Source organism: Canis lupus, chromosome 1, assembly GCF_011100685.1.
Source record: "Canis lupus familiaris isolate Mischka breed German Shepherd chromosome 1, alternate assembly UU_Cfam_GSD_1.0, whole genome shotgun sequence".
In the NCBI taxonomy this organism is placed as follows: Eukaryota; Metazoa; Chordata; class Mammalia; order Carnivora; family Canidae; genus Canis; species Canis lupus.
The window spans coordinates 76178518-76201709 of NC_049222.1; the positions used below are offsets into that span (position 1 = coordinate 76178518).

At 38.0% G+C, this 23192-nt stretch overlaps 1 protein-coding gene across 3 annotated transcripts in view; it reads left to right on the top strand.

Moving 5' to 3' along the window:
* Positions 1-23192, top strand: part of KIF27 (kinesin family member 27) — an 86502-nt gene that overhangs the window by 44001 nt on the left and 19309 nt on the right. For all 3 annotated transcript variants that reach the window (XM_038526969.1, XM_038526971.1, XM_038526970.1), the window contains exons 10-13: positions 867-1072; positions 5489-5686; positions 13335-13448; positions 17100-17276. In XM_038526969.1, coding sequence (XP_038382897.1) covers positions 867-1072; positions 5489-5686; positions 13335-13448; positions 17100-17276 — 695 coding nt within the window. The remainder of the gene's footprint in view (positions 1-866; positions 1073-5488; positions 5687-13334; positions 13449-17099; positions 17277-23192) is intronic.

The window sequence follows — 23192 nt, forward strand, 5'->3', positions numbered from 1 at the left end:
TGCCTTTGGCCCAGGGCGTGATCCTGGGGTCCCGGGATTGAGTCCCATGTCGGGCTCCCAGCATGGAGCCTGCTTCTCCCTCTGCCTTGCCTATGTCTCTGCCTCTCTCTCTCTCTCTCTCTCTCCATGTCTATCACGAATAAATAAAATCTTAAAAAAAAGACATTTTAAGACAATTGGGGAAGTCTGGACAGGGTCAGGTAGGGATTAGTATTGTTAGGTGTGAAAGAATTTTTGGTTATATCCATATTTGGTACAGATGCTTATTGAAGTATGTGTAGGTGAAATGACATTATATCTGAGATTGTTTTAGAATTCTTCAGCAAATTGAAACAGAAGAAAGGCATAGATGAAGCAACTGTGGCAAAATCTAGACAATTCTGAAATCTCAGTGATGGGGGTTCATCATTTTTCTACTTTGGTATGTTGGAAATTTTTCGTAGTAGAGAAAACAAGATTATAGGTAGCAAGAAGCCAAAGTGTAGTTAGCAAAACGCCAGAGTCACCTAAAATATTTTTCTTACCTGGAGGTTGATGGCAGCAAAGCTAAACGCCAAATTTAGAAAATCAGAAATGTCACACTAAAACGCAGAGATGAGCCTGTGAGAAGATGGAATGGCTCCAGATGCAGTCAGTAAGCAGCTGATTATTACGAAGCCAGGTGGCAAGTTGTGTTTGATGGGGATGCGTGGGGACAGCTGGGTTCATACTGCTAGACCTTAAATAGATACACTGCCCAGTTGGATTTTTTTTTTCCAGTTGGATTTTGAAGAATAGAGCATTTTTAGGTTTTTTGATGTTTTACTTAGTTGGTGCTTTTTTTTAAAGCATAACTTATCATTGTTATTACTATTACTGTGGTGAAGGTAACGATGCCAAGTCTGTAAGCAAACAGTATTCTCTGAAAGTAACAAAACTTGAACACGAAGCAGAACAGGCGAAGGTGGAATTGACTGAAACAGAGAAGCAGCTACAGGAACTAGAAAACAAAGATCTTTCTGACGTTGCTTTGAAGGTAAAATTGCAGAAGGAGTTCCGTAAAAAGATGGATGCCGCAAAGCTAAGAGTCCAGGTAATTTTAAAAATGTAATTGAGCAAACTTAAGGCTTTTACCACTTTCGTCCCTGGTTAGGAAAGAAGTAGGATTCGGTTTTCACCAGCAAGAGAAGCTGAATGGCAGCTTTCCTTTCCTGGTGTGCTGGCACGTTTGCCTCCTTTCAATCCAGGTGCTACATTCTTCATCTGAGAACTATATTATTTTAAACTTTTTATCAAAAAAAGATAAAAATAGAAATAAAGATAACCACAGAAGTTGTATTCTTTTCTGAAGGACAAAAGCTTGATGATTAAATAATACATATAAGTCTTCTGATATGTCTATGGCACCTTGCAGACACACTCAACAAATGCTAATTATTTCATAGGGTTTTCTGAAACAACTGGTTGCTTTAAGAAAGGTTAATAACTATGACATCTCATTCTTGATTTCCTAATGCTGGATTTAGCTATGGCCTTAGAAATAGCTATCATTAAAAATGTCATTCTATGAGACATAGATTCTGTGTATAATGGAGCCATTTTCAGATGCTTTTGAGATGACCAGAGTGCTTTATTAGTCTGATTATAATGAATTTGTTGGAATGCTGTCTCCATTTTTTTCACCCATAATCTGTTATGGACTTCTTGAAGGAGGACATGGTAGTGGTACATATCACCCATTTTACTTTCCTTCATAGTACTTCTGCGAGGAGTTAAAATTTCACTTCTTCCTTGCCAATATGGATTCCTTTTATTTCTTTTGGTTGTCTGATTGTTGAGGCTAATACTTCTAGCCTCAACAATGTTGAACAACAGTGGTAAGAGTGGACATCTCTGTTGTGTTCCTGACCTCAGGGGAGAAGGTCTCAGTTTTTCCCTATTGACAGTATTAGCTGTGGGATTTGAGTATGGCCTTAATGATATTGAGGTATGTTCCTTCTATCCCTACTTCTTGAGGGTTTTTTTTTATTTTTATCAAGAATCGATGCTGTATTTTGTCAAATGCTTTTTCTGCATCTATTCAGAGGAGGATCATAATGATTCTTGTTCTTTCTTTTATTAATATAGTGTATCACATAGATTGATTTGCAGATATTGAATCACTCCTGCAGCCTAGTAATAAATTCCAGTTGATCGTGGTGAATAATTCTTTGAATTTACTGTTGGATTCAGTGCTAGTATCTTGTTGAGAATTTTTTTTTTCTTGAGAATTTTTGCATCCATGTTAATCAGGGATATTGGTCTGTAATTTTCCTTTTTAGTGGGGTTTCTGCTAGTTTGGGGATCAAGGTAATGCTGGCCTCATAGAGTTTGGAAGTTTTCCTTCCATTTCTATTTTTTGGAACAGTTTCGGAAAAATAGGTATTAACTCATCTTTTTTAAAAAATATTTATTTATTTGAGAGAGAGAGCATGAGTGAGCACAAGCAGAGAGAAGCTGCAGAGGGAGAGAGAGAGAGAGGGAGAGCAGGCTTGCCACTGAGCAGGGAGCCTGACACAGGGCTCAGTCTCAGGACCCTGGGATCATGACCTGAGCTGAAGGTAGATGCTTAACCGACTGAGCCACCGAGGGGCCCCTTAACATGTCTTTAAATGTTTGGTAGAATTCTCCTGGGAAGCCATCTGGCCCTGGACTCTTGTTTGTTAGAAGGTTTTTGATTACTGATTCAATTTCTTTGCTGGTTGTGGGTCTGTTCAAGTTTTTTATTTCTTCCTGTTTCAGTTTTGGTAGTTTATACATTTCTATTAATTTATTTCTTTCATATTGCACAGTTTATTGGCACATAAGTGCTCATAATATTCTCTTTTAATTGTTTATATTTCTGCAGGGTTGATTGGGCTCTCCTTTCATTTGTGATTTTTTTTTTTATATGGGTTCTTTCTCTTTTTTGATAAGTCTGGCTAGGGGTTTCTCAGTTTTGCTGAAAAAAAAATCAGTTTTCTCTTTTAAAAAACAAGCTTCTAGTTTTGTTGATTTGTTCTACTCATTTTAAAAAAATCTCTATATCGTTTATTTTTTTTATTTTTTATTTTTTTAAAATTTTTATTTATTTATGATAGTCACACAGAGAGAGGAGAGAGGCTGAGACACAGGCAGAGGGAGAAGCAGGCTCCATGCACCGGAAGCCCGACATGGGACTCGATCCTGGGTCTCCAGGATCGCGCCCTGGGCCAAAGGCAGGCGCCAAACCGCTGCGCCACCCAGGGATCCTATATCGTTTATTTTTGCTCGAATCTTTATGATTTCCCTTCTTCTGCTGGATTTAGGCTTTATTTGCTGTTCTTTTCCCAGCTCCTTTAGGTTTAAGGTTAGGTTGTGTATTTTGAGACTTTTCTTGCTTCTTAGAAAGGCCTGAATTAGCAAAGATTATCATTACTTTTTGATTGGTAAAGCAAAGGCTATTTTTCTATATTCTGTATTTCACATAGCTACAATGAATTAAAAGATTAAATGAAAAGTTATTAATAAGGTTTGAGAATTATCACCTTCTTTTGTTTTCCATGTTTCTTGTTGCATATCCTTTTCTGCTAAGGGCACTGAGAAAGAAAACAGAGAACATAATTAAACTCAAAAGAAACATCCCCCACAGCAGGGAACTGAAACAGGATTCTCATGTAGTTTTAGAAATGCCTGTGCCTTTGACCAGTTAATGCACACCCAATGGGAATGGGGATGGTAAAGATGATGAGGATGGTGGTGGGGCTGGGGACAAGGATGAGAGTTACCGGTTAAGTATCTACATACCAGATGTTTCATGTGTATTATTTAATCATTATTTAACTCTTTAGAGAGTATTTTTAGTGTATTTTACAAATGAGAAGACTAAGGTTTAGAAAGGTAAAGTTAACTCATTAAGAGTTGCATAGTTGAGATGACAACAGTTTGCAATTCTCTAACCTCTCATGCCATTTTTAAATGTTGAAATACTTGTTTTTATTCATATAATGAAGTTATTTGAAGTTTTTAAAGCTTAAATTTTTTTATTTAAAAAATCTAAAATCTGTATTCTTTATGTCTAAGTACATACAGACAATTCTTTTTTTTTTCATACAGACAACTGTAATGGATTAATACCTGAATGCTGACAGTAAGGTGCACTTTAGAGTATCTGTGGGATAAGTACAAAAGACAATGGCAATCTGTCTCACTTAGATTATCAATACTTCTACTGATATTTTCAGTATTAGGTGGAGAGACAAAATGCTAGTATTATCATTTTTGCTCCAGTATTGCAGTTACTATCCGAAGTCAGTGGCAAAACCAGTGTCCAGTCTAAGGATGGGAAACTAGAGTCCTGTGGCCTTCAGGCTGGTGGTACTCAGTCATTCATCTACAGATTATTCGTTATTGGTCTCTGATGAGATTTTAAAGGCAAATGGGAGCACAGCTCCCTTCATCAAAAGTCTTGATGCAAACAATGTCAGCTGAACCCAAAGGTGTGCTTAGTGGTACAGGCTGACAACAACAATCTGTGACTGGTACTGGTCCATGGACCACACTTTGAGTAGTACTGCTCTGAGCTATGATGCCTCTGTGAATACCTAGTTTAATGAAAACAATGTGTTTTGCCATCAATTTATTGCCAAGGTAAAGGAAATAACTGTAGTCTGCATAATTTACAAATGACCTTACTTTTTAAATGTCACATAAAAAGTACTTAGTGCAATGCTAAAGTACAAAGTGTAAGTTTAATATGTTTCTTGATCAGGAATAAATTGGAACACTGTTATTTTCTATTTGGAGTATAAACTCTTTGCAAATGTTCACAAGTTTTTTATGCTGCTCATTGATCATTTTAGCAAGATGAGGAGAAGCTTTATTTAAGATCATTAAAATGGTAATCATAAATGGTTGACCACTGTAAGGAAAATGGTATCCGTCTGATCATGTTAACTCAGGGATTAATTAATAGGCTATAGCTGGATACAAAAGAGGAACACAGTAGACTACTTTGCAATCACATAGAACAAATCTCTGTGAAAAGACCTCTAAGATAAGTAGAAAAAAAGGGAGGTGAAAATAGTCTATTTAGAATATATATGAAGTTCTTTGCATGCATATTAATTATTTCTGGAAGAATAAGAAATTGGTAATTTGGTGTTGGGAAGCAGGACGGTAGATTTGGGGTCTGAGATAAGTCTTTTAAAATAGGAGTCCAGGTTTGTATTTTAATTTTTTTTTCATTTTTTAAAATGATAAAAAGAGATATCAGTTTTGTTCTCTTTGGCTGTCAGTATCATGGAGTCACATCATTCATGGTATCTGGTGAAAATAATGATGGTGGCCCAACTGTCAAAGCAGACATGTAGAAAACAATTGTGAGCCTGTCAGAAATATTGAAAATCTAGGCAAAATGCCTACCTTTGCCATAGAATGAAAAGTTTAAGTCTACTTGAGATTTGTTAATGGATGCAATTTTTCATTTAGAAATATTGCATATGATTCACAGGTCTTACAGAAGAAGCAACAAAATAGTAAGAAATTGGCATCACTGTCAATCCAAAATGAGAAACGTGCTAATGAACTAGAGCAGAATGTAGATCACATGAAATGTCAAAAGGTACAGCTGCAAAAAAGACTTCGAGAAGAAAGTGAAAAAAGGAAGCAACTGGATGCAGAAATCAAACGGGATCAACAAAAAATCAAAGTAATACTGTCATACTTTCCTGCTAAGCATAATAGGAAATGTTAAATGTCTTAGGGCTGACCAAGCCAAGGTCTTGATTCACGTGGCTTCTGAGGTATCTAACCTTGGCTAGTCCTTGGCTGCTGTCCTCATTCACTTAAAGCTTTGGTCATCTACATAGTAAAACCTATTTATTGAATTCTGAGTACTGTCTTGAAGGCTTTGACTTCATAAAAGAAGGAACAGTCATAATAGTGTCTTTACTTGAGGCTGTCAAAAACACAAGCTGACTTTCTAAAAAATATCTAACATTTGATAGGATTTCCCATTTCCATTTCTTCGACATGCATTGTCCATGTGGCAGCATAGGAAAAAGCACAAGGTAAAATGGTACCATTTCATTTATAATGAGCAGAAGGATGATCAGACCTGTATGCCTAGCAGTTCTATAAAATGGACTGGTCTGGGGAGGAACTAATGCCATCCACCTGGCTCTGGGGCCAGGCTAGCATGGATTCAGATCCCAGCTTTCTCAGTTCCTGGCTGATTGTTCACTGAGAAAATCAGTAAACAACTCAGACTTTCTGAGTCTGTTTATTCTTATTTTAAAAATGGCCATAATCATACTTACTTCACGGGGCTCTTTTGAAAAAGAGGATGGTGATAATGTTCATAACAACAGCAGTAACAAACACTTAGGTGACACTTCTTTTCTACTGAAAAGAAGTCAAATTCCAAGCTTGGAACTGAAGGCTTGGAACATAATTAATTTCTAGATTTTTAACTCTGGAATATAACCTATTCTCAAACCTTAACAAAAATCCAAAATTTAGTGATGGAAAAAAGGTTAAATAGCATTTAAGCCCAGTTAGTGATTCTTTTTTTTAAACAGCTATATTGAGATAATGCTTCACATACCATACAGTTCACCCATGTAAAATACACAGTTCAGTGGATTTGGGTCTATTATTTTTGTAAGTTTTGGTAAAATAAACATGAAATTTGCCATTTTAATCAAGTTTAAGTGTACAGTTCCTTGGCATTGATTACATTCACAGTGCTGTACAGCTGAGACCACTAGCTATTTTCAAGATCTCTTCATTACTCTAAATAGATGCTCTGTAACCATTAAGCAGTAATTCACCCCTTTCCCTCAGCCCCATAACTTCTAATCTACTGCTATCTCTTTGAATTTGCCTATTCTGGCTATTTCATAAACACGGAATCTTACAATATTTATCCTGTGTCTGGCTTATTTCACTTCGTATAACATTTTCGAGATTCATCCATGTTGTAGCACGTATCAGAACTTCATTATTTTTTGTGGCCAAGTAATACCCCGTTGTGTGTATATACCACGTTTTGTTCATCCATTTGTTTGTTGGTAAACACTTGAGTTGCTTCCACATTTTGGCTTCTGTGAATAATACCATGGTAAAAATTGGCCTTCATGTGTTCAAGTCCTAGGAGTGGGCTGGATCATATGATAATTCTGTTTCGTTTCTTCAGGAACAACCAACTTTTTTCAATAGTGAACAGCACCGTTTTACATTCCCACCAGCAATGTATGAGAGTTTTAATTTCTCCATATCTTTGCCAACACATGTTATTTTCTGTTTTGTTTTTTTTTTTAATCATACTCATCCAAGTGCATGTAAAGTGATATCTCATTGTGGTTTTGATTTGCTTTTCTCTAATGACTAAAGATGTTGAGGATCTTTCATGTGCTTATTTCTGTATCTTCTGTGGAGAAATGTCTGTTCAAGTTGTCTACTTTTTAAATGGATTATTTTTTTAAAAGATCTTATTTTATTAATGTGAGACACACAGAGAGGCAGAGATGTAGGCAGAGGGAGAAGCAGGCTCTCTGTGGGGAGCCCAGTGCAGGACTTGATCCCAGGACCCTGGGATCACTACCTGAGCCAAAGGCAGACACTCAACCACTGAGCCACCCAGATGCCCCAAACGGATTATCTTTTTATTGTTAAGTTGTAGAAGTTCTTTATGTATTCTGGACATTAAACTCTTTCACATACATGACTTGCATATATTTTTCCGACCCTGTAGGTTGTCTTGAAACTTTTTTTTGGTGGGGAATAGGGGCAGAAGGAGAGGGAGAGAGAATTTTTTTTAAAGATTTATATATTTCATTTTAATTTTTATTTATTTGTGGTTTATTTATTCATGAGAAACATAGAGAGAGAGAGGCAGAGACATGGGCAGAGGGAGAAGCAGGCTCCATGCAGGGAGCCGGATGTGGGACTCGATCCCGGGACTCCAGGATTATGTCCTGGGATGAAGGCAGGCGCTAAGCCACTGAGCCACCCAGGGATCCCTATTTATTTCATTTTTTAAAAAGATTTTATTTATCCACTTGAGAGAAAGAGAGACAGAAACAGCACAAGCAGGGAGGAGAGGAAGAAGCAGACTTCCTGCTGAGCAGGGAGTCCAGTGTAGGACTCTATCCCAGGACCTGGGATCATGACCTGAGCCAAAGACAGATGCACAATGGACTGAGCCACTCAGGTGCTTCTATTTATTTTAGAGAGAGAGAGCAAGCATATGAGTGGGAGAGCAGCAGAAGGAGAGGGAGGGAGAATCTTTTTTTAAGATTTATTTATTTTAGAGAGAGGGAAAGAGCATGTGAGTGGAAGGGGAGGCAGAAGGAGAGGGAGAGAGAGAATATTCAAGTAGATTCCCCCCTCAGCACAGAGCCTGACGTGGGGCTTGATCTCATGACCCTGAGATCATGACCTAAGCCGAAACTAAGAGTTGGACACTTAATTGACTGAGCCACCCAGGCACCCCAAGACAATCTTAGGCTCCACTCCCAGTGTGGAGCCTGATACAGGGCTCGATCTCACAACCGTAAAGTCATGACCTGAGCCAAAATCAAGAGTCAGACACTTAACTGACTTAGCCACCCAGGCGTCCCTTAAACTTTCTTGATAATATTCTTTGATGCAGCAAACTTTTATGAAGTACAATTTATTTTTTTCTTTTGTGGCCTGTGCTTTTGGTGTCTTTTAAAGATTCACTGCCAGATATAAAGTCACAAAGATTTACCCCTTTGTTTTCTTCTAAGAGTTTTGTGGTCCTAGCTCTTAGGTTATTGATTGAGTTTGAGTTAATTTTTATATATAGTGTGAGGTAGAGATCCAACTTCATTCTTTTGCATGTAGAAATCTATTTATGCCAGTGCCATCTGTTAAACAGACTATTCTTTCCCCATTGAATGGAGTTGATACCCTTGTCAAAGATCAGTTGGCATAGACTTAACAGATTTATTACTAAACTTAGTTCTATTCCATTTGTCTCTATGTCTGTCCTTATGCTAGCACCACAGTTTTGATTACTGTAGCTATGTACTAAGTTTTGAAATTGGAAATAAGTCCTTCAAGTTAGTTGTTCTCTTTCAAGATGGTTTTGGTTTTTGGAAGCCATGTGGCATTCCATGAGTTTAAGGGTCAGCCTTTCCTTTTCTGCAGAAAGGGCCATTGGAGTTTTGATATGGATTGCACTCAATCTGTAGAGTTCTTAGGGTGTATTGACATCATGACAATATTAAGTCTTCCTACTCAGGAGTTTGGGGTGTCTTTTATTTAGGTCTTCTTTAATCTCTCTCAGCAATCTTTTCTAATTTTGAATGTACTAGTCTTTTACCTCCTTGTTTAAATTTATTTCCAGATATTTTATTCTTTTAGATGTTATTGTAAATGGAGTTGCTTTCTTAATTTTCTTGAGTTACTCATTCTTAATAATATAATAGTTATTATAGCAGTAACATTTGTCTTCAGTACCATTCTAAATACTTATTTTTTAAGAAAGATTTTATTTATTTATTAATGAGGGACACACATACAGAGGGAGAGGAAGAGACACAGGCAGAGGGAGAAGCAGGCTCCATGCAGGGAGCCTGATGTGGGATTCAATCCCGGGTCTCCAGGATCAGGCCCTGGGCTGAAGGCAGCGCTAAACCGCTGAGCCACCCGGGCTGCCCCATTCTAAATACTTACGTGCTTTACCTCATGTAATTCTTTTTTTCCTCCAGTATTTTCAACTTTTTCTTCTCTCCTAGATTCTTTCTTTAACATCTTAGATTTTTCTCATCTTAAAATACTTTTCTCTTTCTTCTCCGCTTTATAACCAAACTTATTGGAAAAGTTGACTGCATCTGTTTTTGTTTCCTCTGCTTCCATTCCTTCTCTCATCCTTTCCAGTCTGAAGTCTGGCTCCTAGCTCTACCATCCACTTAAAGCTCTTGAGGCATTCCTAGTGCTCTCTCTGTCACTAAAGCCCTTAAAACTTCAGCTGCATCTGGCATAGTTTGCTCCCTGCATCTTGAAATATTTTCCCCTTTGCCTTTGTGAAATTACATTTTCCTTGTTTTTTTTTTTTTCTCTGATTGCTTGTGCTTCATCTTTGCTAACTCATCCTACACTATCACTCCTTTACATATGAGAACTCCTCAAAGCTCTGGCTTTATGCTTCTTCTATACTGTCTTAGATACTTCATCTTTTCCCCTAGCTACAGTTAAATTCTGACAACTTCCAAATTTAATCCTTAATCCCAGATTTGCCCTTTGAGCTCTGGGTTCCTTTATCTAATTCATGAGATTGTCTTATAGCTGAATTCACGATTTTCCTTACTTATCTTCCCACAGTTCCCTCTTACTACTCCCTTCATGGGGGGAGAATATATAGTTTTCTATGTGCTTTTCCTGATCTTTTGATCCATTCATATAGGTAGACTAGCAATCATCCCTGATTCTGTCTTCTTCCTTGTTACCCATGAAGCACTAAGTCCTAAAGATTATAGCTTCTGAATATCAAATCTGTTTATTTCTTAATACTACTGCCAACAACCTAGTCTCCTTGTTATGATCCTTCCTCCAATGTGAGGATTAGGCCTGCATGTCAGTCATGTGATCTTTGAGTCTCAGCCTCTCATCTCTCATAGACGATGGTTTAAACCAACAAAACATAAGCACTCTGTAAATCTTGAAACAAAAGTTTTTTTTTCTTTTCCCTAAACAGTGCATAGTCTGCTGAAATGCAAATCTGCCTGTAACTTAAACTTTTTACATTTTTTTTCTAGGGCAGTTTTGCTTCTAGCCGTATCTTTCATTCTAGGGAAATGACCCTATTTAAAGGGTGAATGTGTATTCCAGAAAAAAGAACAGTCTTCCCCAAAGGTAATAGGGAAGTTTTCATTACTTCATGCAAAAATAGAAAACCTGTTCACAGTCCTCTGTTTGGAGCTAACTTTCTAAAATTCCTGTTTGTCCATTCCCTATTTGACTGAACATTTCCAGAGAATAGTAGGACTTCTGTGTAGGTTCTCCTTAGAGAAGCAGTTCTTAACTAAAGTCTATGGATAAACTATAAAGAGAAGGTATGAGAACCCCTGAAATAGAAATTTCTAAGTACCAATTTCCCCATCTATAGAATGGAATTTTAGATAGTCTCCATTTCATAAGATTATTGTGAGGATATAAGGGGATAATTAAAATAGATGTGAAAAGCCTAGCGTCGTACCCAGTGAACAGTTACTTTATTTAATATTATAGCAGGGGGATTATATTATAAGACAAAGGCAATAAGGCTTACAGCAGCATGTAGCAGAGAGGATGAGACCTACTGCAGTTACTTTTAAAAGCATTTGTGGAAGGAGAGGAATAGCAGAGAGTCTGGTCCCAGTAACTACAAGGGACCTTTATTTTCGCATCTTGGAGTTGCTGTGACTCTGACTGGGGCTAAGTTATAACTATGGACCAGAGCCTGGGCAGCATGAAAAAACAAATGGGTAAATATAACGGGGTCAAATTCACTTGTAATGCAATGCAGGTGAGCAGAGAAAATGTCTTTAGTCTGTAGCAGACCTGTGTTCTGTATGACACCGCCACCCCTCGCCCTGCCCAGGCCACATCATGATAATTACTGGAAATAGAGGAGCTAACCATGTATTTTCCCAGTCTGTTCAGACCTTGCTCTGGTAATTTCACCATGTTCTTTAAATAATTACCAGCTCTCTTGCATAAGAATACTCAGTTTCTTAGCCTCTTTCCTCTTCCACCCTGTGCTTCTGTCCCTAGGGTTGAGTCGAGTCGAGTGTATGTGATGGTTGGGTCTATAGCTTTTACTGCCTCATATGGCATTGAAGAGAAGGCGACCTCATGAATTTCAGTTGGTGTTTGGGTGTGACTGCCCTCCCTCATCTGCCTTTCTCTGCTGGGCCCTAACAGTGGAGCCCAGAGTTGATATAACTTGTAGTCTGATCTTGCTTTCAGTTTAGAGCACAGAAGTGTTTTGGCTTCATCTCGCCTCCTCATGGCATTACAAATCCCCCTTGAGGCTGCAAGGCCTTTTGTCTAGCTTGCTAGCCCAGTGGCCTGTCTTCCTCTTCAGTTTTGGGGTCAGTGTCCCACAATAACGGACTCCCATTGGCTCTTAGGATCCACGTCACTTGAGGCCAAGGATTCTATAATTAGTCTGTCTTTCCTGATTGTACTCCAGCTCTGTCGGTGAGGCTGGGCAGTCCTGAATAGGTGTCGGACCTCAGCTCTGCCATCTGTGCCCTCTCTCTGCCCTCTGTGATTCCTCATCACCCTCTTTTGGGGCCAGAACTCAAGAGGCCAGATCTCAGGAAAATTGGGACACACATCTCTCTTACCATCTCTTTTCTCCTTCCTGCCTCTCCCAAGGCTGGAAATTGGTAGTAAGCCCATTTTTTTTTTGTATTTCTTATTACTGTTAATATTCAATAGACATAGAAATTATTCTGTCCAAATGTTACAAAGGTTTCTGAACACGTTCAATTTCTGTACTTATCCATCATGGGCCAGTAAGAAATAGTAATGGGGAGCAGCCCACTTTGGTTCATGGCCTCCTTCCTAATTCCTGCTAAGCCTTAGTGGTAGACAGTGGCATCTTCTCTAAACCCCAGGAGAGCACCTGGGGCCTCTTAAGATGTGGATGGAAATGGAAGGAATTTAGAAAATACTCTTCTTAGGACTGTGATCTATCTTGAAAGGCTACTCTCATGCTGCAAAATTCTTTTTTTTTTTTTTTTTTAAGATTTTATTTATTTGACAGCGAGCACAAGCAGGGGGAGCACCAGGCAGAGGGAGAGGGAGAAGCAGGCTCCCCATTGAGCAGGGGGCCCAACATGGGGCTGAATCCCAGGACCCTTGGATTCCTGGGATCATGACCTGAGCTGAAGGCAAACACTTAACTGACTGAGCCACCCAGGTGCTGCTGCAAAATCCTTTCTCAATGCCCAAAACTGAATATTACTTTCCATATTTCTACTGTCCAGATGGGTGCCTTGTGTGGCCCACCTAAATGTCATGAGCTCAGAAAGGCAGACTAGAAAACCACATTTGTAATTTTCAGACTCTATCCCTGTTATGCTGTTTTGTAACCCTGGCAGACAATGGAACAAAACCCTAGTTTTGTTAATAAACCCTAATTTTTGCTGTGAGATTGTATTGCTTCTGTGAGGAGCTTACATTATTTTCTTCTCAAATAGCCCCAACCTTCATCTACTCATTTTTTCTCTTTTTGCAATGAAGTAAAGAAAAGCTAAGAAAATGATTACCTGCATAAATATTTAATGATGGCCAGGTAGTACAAGCAGTAAGGTGTTTTCAATTTCTGTTCTCTGCAGGAACTAAGGTTAAAAACAGAACAGGAAGAAGCTCTGAAACTGAAACCTGAGGACCCTGATGCATTTAAGATGAAAAAGAGAAAAGGTTCGTTTGGAAGTATAGACCAACTCCAGGTTTGTCGATTCTATTTAGTGTTTGCAGTTTTCTCTTTGCTCTGATGATTGTCTAAATAGAGGTAAAAGTAGCGAATTCTAAATAAAATCTTTAAGCACTAGACTTACCACTTGAGTGCACATTTTCTAGTATTTCTCCCAAAACTTTTCTGTCATTAAAAAATTACTCTCAGGGGTGCCTGGGTGGCTCATTTGGTTAAGCATCTGTGGCTCAGGTCATATAGTCTCGGGTTCCTGGGATCGAGCCCCACATCAGGCTCCTTGCTCAGTGGGGAGTTTGCTTCTCTATCTGTCCTCCTTACTCATTCTTTCTCTCTTTTTTTTTTTTTTAATTTTTATTTATTTATGATAGTCACACACACAGAGAGAGAGAGGCAGAGACATAGAGGGAGAAGCAGGCTCCATGCACCGGGAGCCCGATGTGGGATTCGATCCCAGGTCTCCAGGATCGCGCCCTGGGCCAAAGGCAGGTGCCAAACTGCTGCGCCACCCAGGGATCCCTCTTTCTCTTTTAGATAAATAAAATCTTGAAAAAAAATTTACTCTCATCCAGAAATGTACTGTATTTTTACTTCAGTAGAAATGGATTTATTTGAAGGTTTTAGAATGTTAACATGAAATCCATGTTCACTTGATTGATATGGGAATAAAGACTGCTTTATTCCCATGGAAACAATAGATTTCTTTTTTTTTTTTTTTTGGAAACAATAAATTTCTAAAATCAGAGCCGTCCCATTCCTACATAACCAAATTGTATATGCACCATATATGATGAATTAAAAAAATTTTTGTTTTAGTGTCACATTTGAAAAATGAAATCAAGGGGCACTTGGATGGCTCAGTTAGTTAAGCATCTGACTCTTGATTTTGGCTTAGGTCATGATCTCAGGGTCTTGAGATTGAGCCCTGCATCAGGCTCTGCACTGAGTGTAGAGCCTGCTTGGGATTCTCTCTCCCTCTGCCCCTCCTTTTGTCTCTCTCTCTCTCAAAAAAAAAAAAAAAAAAAAAAAAAAAGACAGAAAGAAAGAAAACCATAAACTGATCACAGAAATAAAATTTTAGTTTTATGTAAATTCAAAATGGCAGTTCTAAAAATCTAACTGAAAGAAAAATAGGCACTTAAAACTTCAATTACACTCAAATACTAACTTATCACCTTAATTCTAAAAAAATTATTTACTCTTTCTTTAATTTTATGTATATCTTAGTAGTAAAATTTAGGACATAAATATATTCCCAGTTATTTATTTTACTGGTGTTTTCGACATTAGTTAAAGTGCTGTCACTGACATTCTGTGCTGCTTGGCAATAACATTTCTGGGCAGAAAGGGTATGTTGGGGAATAGGAGAGGTAGGAATGCATAGAATAATGAGAACTGCTTTTCAAAATGTTAAAGATCTAGATTTTAAAAACAATAATAAAAAGAGCCGGTGGCTCAGTGCTTTAGCGCCGCCTCCAGCGCAGGACGTGATCCTGGAGACCCGGGATCGAGTTCCACGTCGGGCTCCCTGCATGGAGCCTACTTCTCCCTCTGCCTGTGTCTCTGCCTCTCTCTCTGTGTCTCTCATGTATGAATAAATAAAATCTTTTAAAAAAAATTGTCATTTGTTCTTTAAAAAATAATAATAATAAAAAGATTTCCACAGCTGGCACTGTGTTGGGTTAAAAATATTAATAAATAAAAAACAAAGCTTGGTATTTTTTTAATACTTCAAAAAAAACCCACTTTCTAGAATTTGACCCTAAACAAGAACAAAATTATAAGATAATTGGTGTGGGTATCTGAAGAGCTTAGGACATTGATTTGTTCTGAAGCTCCTTTATAAGAAAACATAAAATTGGAAATATGTAATAGGAACCTTTGCTATAAAAAGACAAATCAGGGATCCCTGGGTGGCGCAGCGGTTTGGCGCCTGCCTTTGGCCCAGGGCGCGATCCTAGAGACCCGGGATCGAATCCCACATCGGGCTCCCGGTGCATGGAGCCTGCTTCTCCCTCTGCCTGTGTCTCTGCCTCTCTCTCTCTCTGTGACTATCATGAATAAATAAATAAAATCTTTAAAAAAAAAAAAAAAAAAAAAGACAAATCAAGAAATTTTCAGAAAACTTACTAAGATACAGTGAATTATACAAATCATAACCTTTATGTCAAATGCAGAAAAATCCACTCACATTTTTTCCCTAAAAAATATGTATTATATGGACTCCTACCCATCCTCAAAGCACTGCTAAAATATTACTTACTCTGTGAGGCCAGTACTGACATTTCTTCCATTTCCCAGACAGAGCCAATCTCTCCCTCCATTTTTATGGACATGGTACCTAGGAGTTAGGTATATATAGTATTTATTATCAACATATTTTTGGGGTTTCTCTCCTGTCCTGGGAATGGACCTTACAAAAGACCTGTTATTCATCTTTCAGATCCTACTCACAGTCAAGGAGTGTTTGTAGAATATGTTTTAGTTAATTGGTAGACTGTCAGTAGGGTCTCTATATGTGGAGTTTCTAAGGTAGAGCCAGATATAACAAAACTAAAGTATTTCTGTAGTTGCTTTGGGATATCCTTCCTATTCCTTATGATTATAGAGCTACTATTTTAGGTTTCAATATTATTTGGATGGGATAGTGCATATAGGATCATGCTATCTAGGTCTGGATGGAGGACCTAGCTCTGGATCTAGTTTGTATTGGCCACATTGCCTTTTTTTTTCCTCATGCATATTCACTCATTGTTTTAATATAGATTTCTAGGCACCATTTTTATTAATCTGGAGAAGAATTAGAAAATAGTACTGTATTGATTTGTTTTCGTATTATTTGTTGCTTAGCTGGCATTGCTTCATTACTATGTCCACAGTGCAGATGGGTGCTTGGTAAAGTTCATATTCCATTCATATTTTTGTTTTCTTTGTTTCTGGGTGTCCTCAATTCAAGAGAACACTAAGCTGCTTGTTTTAGAAATCTTTCCAGCTCTGTTTATCTTATAATTCCTTGATGTTGACAGGTTAGAGTGTAGAGTATATTTCCATGCTCTTATCATATGTGTCTTCCACTGTGTGTATTCATTTATTCACTTCATTGATAAATTGATGGATTCAGGCATTCATCCAATCATTTAACATTTTATTGAAGGCCAGTCATGGGCTAGGAAGTATACCAGGCACTGGGGATAGAGAGGGAGAGAAGACAGTCTCTGCAGTCCATCAAGGAGCTCAAGCAGCAGAGACAGACTGTAGAGCAGCCAGCAGCGTAAGTGCTGTGATGCAGGCATGCTTGCTCCTCTGCGACAGAGAAAAAGATCCCGAGCATGTTCTCAGAACTGTCTCTTAATATATACATAGAAAATTGTCAGCTCTTTCTCAGTGAGCCTAGAAAATCCCAGGCTCGAACAGATATTGGGGAATACATCTTAATTCCTTATAAAACACAGCAAGGTGTTAACCAGAACCACTTCTTGATGGGTTTTGACAGGAACACTGTCTTAGTATTCTCACTGAGAGTTATTCAGTGTTCACTTAATGTCTTCCAGATGGTTAAAAAATGTTCACTTGAGGTGTTTTAGCCAATCAGAAGTTATGTTATTACCATGTACATCTTATGGCAGAAGAAAAACAAATGATGTAACATTTCTTTGGGATTTTAATATAGAAACTGGACGAGCAAAAGAAATGGTTAGATGAAGAAGTAGAGAAAGTCCTGAACCAACGCCAAGAATTGGAGGAGCTGCAAGAAGACTTAAAGAAGCGAGAGGCCATAGTTTGTAAGAAGGAGGCCCTGTTAAAGGAGAAGAGCCACCTGGAGAATAAGAAGTTGAGATCAAGTCAGGTATTCTCTTTGTTATGCTCTTTGATTGTGGTTGTAAGCCATTGAAACTGGGATTTTTTTTCCTAAGAAGTAAATCATACCACTGTGAAATTAGAAACCAAAAGAGGGATTCCTGGGTGGCTCAGCGGTTTAGCACCTGCCTTTGGCCCAGGGTGCGATCCTGGAGTCTTGGGATCGAGTCCCACGTCGGGCTCCTGGCATGAAGCCTGCTTCTCCCTCCTCCTGTGTCTCTGCCTCTCTCTCTCTCTCTCTCTCTATCATGGATAAATAAATAAATAAATAAATAAATCTTAAAAAAAAAAAAAAAGAAACCAAAAAGAAAACTCTTCTGGTTTTCAATGTATTTTCCATGTTAGTGTTTATTTAATGAGTACGGGTAAAATCTCTTGCAATTTTGAAATCCAGTGTTAAGTGTTCTGCCAAGTATGATTTATTGTTAACTTTTTTGGTATTTTATTTTATTTTATTTTATTTTATTTTTTTAATAATAAATTTATTTTTTATTGGTGTTCAGTTTGCCAACATACAGAATAACACCCAGTGCTCATCCCATCAAGTGCCCCCCTCAGTGCCTGTCACCCATTCACCCCCACCCCCTGACCTCTCCCCTTCCACCACCCCTAGTTCGTTTCCCAGAGTTAGGAGTCTTCATGTTCTGTCTCCCTTTCTGATATTTCCTACCCATTTCTTCTCCCTTCCCTTCTATTCCCTTTCACTATTATTTATATTCCCCAAATGAATGAGACCATGTAATGTTTGTCCTTCTCTGATTGACTTATTTCACTCAGCATAATACCCTCCAGTTCCATCCACGTCGAAGCAAATGGTGGGTATTTGTCGTTTCTAATGGCTGAGTAACATTCCATTGTATACATAAACCACATCTTCTTTATCCATTCATCTTTTTTGGTATTTTAAAAATTATGGTAAAATATACATAAAATTTGCCATTTTAACCATTTTTCAGTATATAATTCAGTGACACTAGTTACATTCACAGTGCTTTTTTGTATTTATTTATTTATTCATTCATTCATTCATTCATTCATTCATTCATGAGAGACAGAGAGAGAGAGGCAGAGACACAGGCAGAGGGAGAAGCAGGCTCCATGCAGGGAGCCTGACGTGGAACTCGATCCCAGGACTCCAGGATCATGCCCTGGGCCAAAGGCAGGCACTAAACTGCTGAGCCACCCAGGGATCCCCACATTCACAGTGTTATACAACTGTCACCCTATTTCCAAAACATTTTATGGACCCAAACACAAAGTCTATAACCATGAACCAAGAGATTCCCCTGGCAACCTCTTTATAAGTGGATATTTAAGAAATAAATTGTACCATTTGATGCTGTGTAGAGAGCATTGGTAATTTGGAAAAATAGACTTAAAAATGATCTATTACTGCTACCCAAAGTTACGTATTTGCAGGGTTCCTCTAGAAGAAAGATTTTATGTAATTAAGATTTGTTCACTTTCAATTTATGACAACTTGGGGACCTTTATAAGAACTTTGGCTGGAGAACTTGGGTTATATGAATCAAAAAACTGATTTTATGAAGGAATTTGTCTCAATTTCAAGTTCTGAAAAGGAATGATTGTGGAGAGAGTAGAAGAACCAGGAGATACTCTTTTGGATGTAGCTATAGATACTTTCAACAATAGCACCAGTAGCATCTGAAAATGAAGCTGGCTTGCCCCAGACATGAAGAGGACTTTCTACCCAGTAGGCCAAAAACAGATTACACGTTAAGAAAGAGAACAGAGGGGATCAGTGACCTGCTTATTCTGCCTTTCAGCCAGGTCAGTAGGATCTGAGATGATGGTGGTGTGTTCTTAACCTCTCTATTTCAAACATGGAGACCTGTATTTACCTCTGCTCTGTCTTCAATTCCCCAGTCATGTTGAATAGCTATTAGCACTAGGCTGTGGGACACAGGGGTAGGAGCAGCCCCTCCGACCAGCCTAGTTGCTGGTGCTGTATCCAGGTAGCTTGCGCACACTGCCTGTCAGGGTTAAGTTTTAAAAGCGATCTCCCAAAACATGTAAATGACAGCAAAAGAGATGAACAAACTAATATATCAAGTGAGTAAATAGAAAATAAACTGGGACATTTATTATATGCTCTGTATCACCAAAGAATAAAGAGCAAAAAAATAAAAAGGAATGAGGAGGAAAATCTTCCTGAAATAAGTTTATTAGTGATCTAACAACAACAAAATAAATTTTTAAAAATGAAGTTTTCTACTTCCAACAAGATGTAAAATTTAATACCATATTGAAATAAGTAGAGTACAGATAAATGAAACCCCAGCAGAGCAAAGCAAAATTGATTCTTTGAAGATCATTTTAATGAAACAGAAGAGAGATTTGAGACTGTTACATTGCTGGGTTCTTTTCTGAACAAAAGGTGTAAGTAGATTACATTTATTTCAGTGTTTAAGAAATCAAAATTCGGTCCTATGCATTTTGGACAAGGAACATGATATAAAAAAACTATTTTCATACCATTTATGATTTCAACTCAAAGTGAGTCAAAGACCTAAATATGAGGTAAAACTATAAAACTCTTAGAAGAAAACTAAAGTGTAAATCTTTGTTACCTTGGATTAAGCAATGGTTTCTGTGATATTATATCTGAAGCACAAGCAACAGAAGAAACAGATAAATTGGACTTCATCACAGTTAAAAGCATTTGTTATGCAAAGGCCACCATCAAAAAAAGTGGGTTTTGAAAAGACAACCCACAGAATGGAGAAAAATTTTTATAGATCATAAACCTGATAAAGGAATTGTATCTAGAATATATAAAGAAGTCATAACTTAATAATAAAAAGACAACTCAATTAAAAAATGGACAAAAGATTTAATAGACATTTCTCAAATAAGATATACAAATGGCCAATAAACATATGAAATAATGTTCAACATTATTAGCCATCAGGAAAATGCAAATCAAAACATAGATGAGACCCTGCTTTACACTTACTAGGATGGATAGCTGTGGTCAGAAAAAAAGATGAGAAGTGTTGGTGACTATATGAAGGAATTGGAATATTCATACGCTGCTTGTGGGATTGTAAAATGGTGCAGTTGCCTTGGATAACTACGTTGTAGTTCCTCAAAAAGTTAAACACAGAGTTATTGCATGGATAAAGAGAATGGATATTGAACAGATAAAGTGGTATATCCATACTATGGAATATTACTCAGCAAGAGGAAGGAATGAAGTTCTGATCCATGCTACCACATGGATGAACCCCAAAAACATTGTGTTAAGGGAAAGAAGCCAGCCACAAAAGAACACATATTGTCTGGCTCCATTTATATCAATGTGCAGATGAGGCAATTGCATAGAGATAGAAAGTAGAGTAGTGGTTACTGAGGGCTGGGTCAGGGATTGGGGAAGAAATGAAATGATTGCTAGTGCACATGAGGTTTCACTTTGGGGAGCAATGAAAACGTTCTCAAATTGATTATGGTGATGGATGCACAACTGTGCAACTCACAACTGTGAATATACTAAGATCCATCAAATTATATCCTTTAAATAGGCGACTTAAGGGTGCCTGGTTGGCTCTGTTGGTGGAGTATGTGACTCTTGATCTTGGGGTTGTGAGTTTGAGCCCCACATTGGGTATAGAGATAACTTTTAAAAAGTCTCAATCAATCAATCAATCAATAGGTGAACTGCATGTAAATTATCTCTCAGTAAAGCTATTATTAAAAAAAAAAAGCTGTATGGCCATAAAGGGAAAAAAAGATACAAAAGATTACCAAGAAATGTAAAATGGAAGGCAATAGATAAGTGCTTACTAAGCAGGGGGAGGCTGAAATCCAAGTGCCTTGAGAGGATCGTGAAGGAGAGGCTGACTGTAGCATTCGCTTTTTTTTTTTATTTTTAAAATAATAACAGCTTTATGAGAGAATTCACATAGAATAAGAAAAGATGGGACACCTGGGTAGCTTAGTGGTTGAGCGTCTGCCTTTGGCTCAGGTTGTGATCCTGGGGTCTTAGGATCGAGTCTTGCATCAGGCTCTGCATGGGGAGCCTTTTCTATTTCTGCCTCTCTCTGTGTGTTTCTCATGAATAAATAAATAAAATCTTTTAAAAAAAGAATTAAAAAAGACTTAGAGGAGAACCTGAGTGGTTCAGTCCATTAACTGTACAACTCTTGGCTTCCACTCAGGTCATGATTTCATGGTTGTGAGATCCAGCCCCCTCTGGGGCTCTGCACTCAGCACATAGTCTGCCTAGGAGTCTCTCTCCCTCTCCCTTCCTCTCCCCCTGCTCATGTGCATTCTCGCTGTGTCTCTCTCTATACAAATAAATAAAACCTGAAAGAAAAAAAAAAGACTCAGAAACAAAGTGATCCAGATTTTTGGAAGGCAGGACTGAAGCATAAAGATGAAAGCAGGGCATCATCAGGAAACCATCCTTTTCTCACTCTGAGGCTAAACGCTTTATTTTCTGAAGGTTGAACCAGGTACAGCAGAAGGTTGGAGTAAATCAAAATACTCAAAACAGGGAATGAATGAAAGCCTAGTCTACATACAAATCCTGAGATAGCCATTTATTTCCTGAATCCTTATTTAGATCCCCGAATGCTGGCAGCCAGATTTATACTTCCCAGCAGGTCATTGGTGGGTTTTCTGAAACCGTCCCTGAAAAAAAGACCTAAAAACACCCTTGGGCCCCCCAACTAAGTGGCCAGACCCTAGATATATCCTGTTGTGACAAAGCATACCCATCACACAATGTATTACCATTTTCATGCTTGACTCTTAAGTGGGACAGCCATGGCAGGAATGCTACTAATGTGAAAGAGAGAGACCAAGAGAAAAAATGAAGCTCAGAGACATTAGAGATAGGGGAAGGAGCTGAAAAAGCTTCCAAAAACCCTTAATATCCTCAAGGTGCTCAAAGATGATGCTCTCTTTATCGTAAAATGAGAATTAATATGTAAAAGTTTGGAGGATAACGTTGAAGAAATATCCCAGAAAGCAAATAAAAGGATACATAGAAAATAGGAGGAAAAAACTTTAGTTGGCAGATAAATCCAGGAAGTAGAACATCCAAGAAATAGGAATTTCAGGAAGATATAGCAGAAAACGAGAGAGGGGATTATCAGAGGCAACATAAATTTCCCAACACTGAAGATGTGAGACTCTAGATCGAAATAGGTCATCAGGGGCCCAGCAAAATGAGGGCCAAACGCTTGCCATTGAGAAGTTTTGAGTATCTCAAGGAAAAGAAAAGATTCTGAAAGTTACCAATTAGAAGAGATGAGTCCTTTGTAAATCTCAACAATCAGAATGGAATTAGACCTCTCAGTCTTCTTTAGTAGAAACTAAAAGACCCGCAGCAGTCTTCTAACTCAGAAGGAAAGTGATTTCCAAACAAGACTTCTCTTTTGAGCCTAACTCTGAATCAAATATGAAGGCAGAATAAGGACATTTTCAGGTGAAAAAATCTCCACCCTAGCCTGTCTCAGAAAACGACTAAGAGGCTGTGCTTCACAAAAATGAGGGCATCAACTATGAAAAAAGAAGGCTCAGCGTCTTGAAAGTGTGACCAACATGGAAATTCCCAGGATAACACCAAAAGGAAGTTCTAGAACAACTAGTTTGGAGCACATGGATGGAGACTTTGGGATAAATGTTTCTAGAATAAAACAAAAATTTCCTGATGTACGTTTTGGTCAAATGAAAAAAACAGTGTTGAAAGGAATTGTATAGTTCTGTTGGAGAAGAGTTAGTAGGTAGTACCAAAAGTTGTATCCTATGGAAAATGTTTTTTTATACTACTAGGTAATTCAACTATGAATAATATTCACAAAGTCATGTAAACTGATTGATTTAACATAAAACTGCAATATACCTTATATGGGGAGACTCGAGGAGGGGAAGTAGAGGA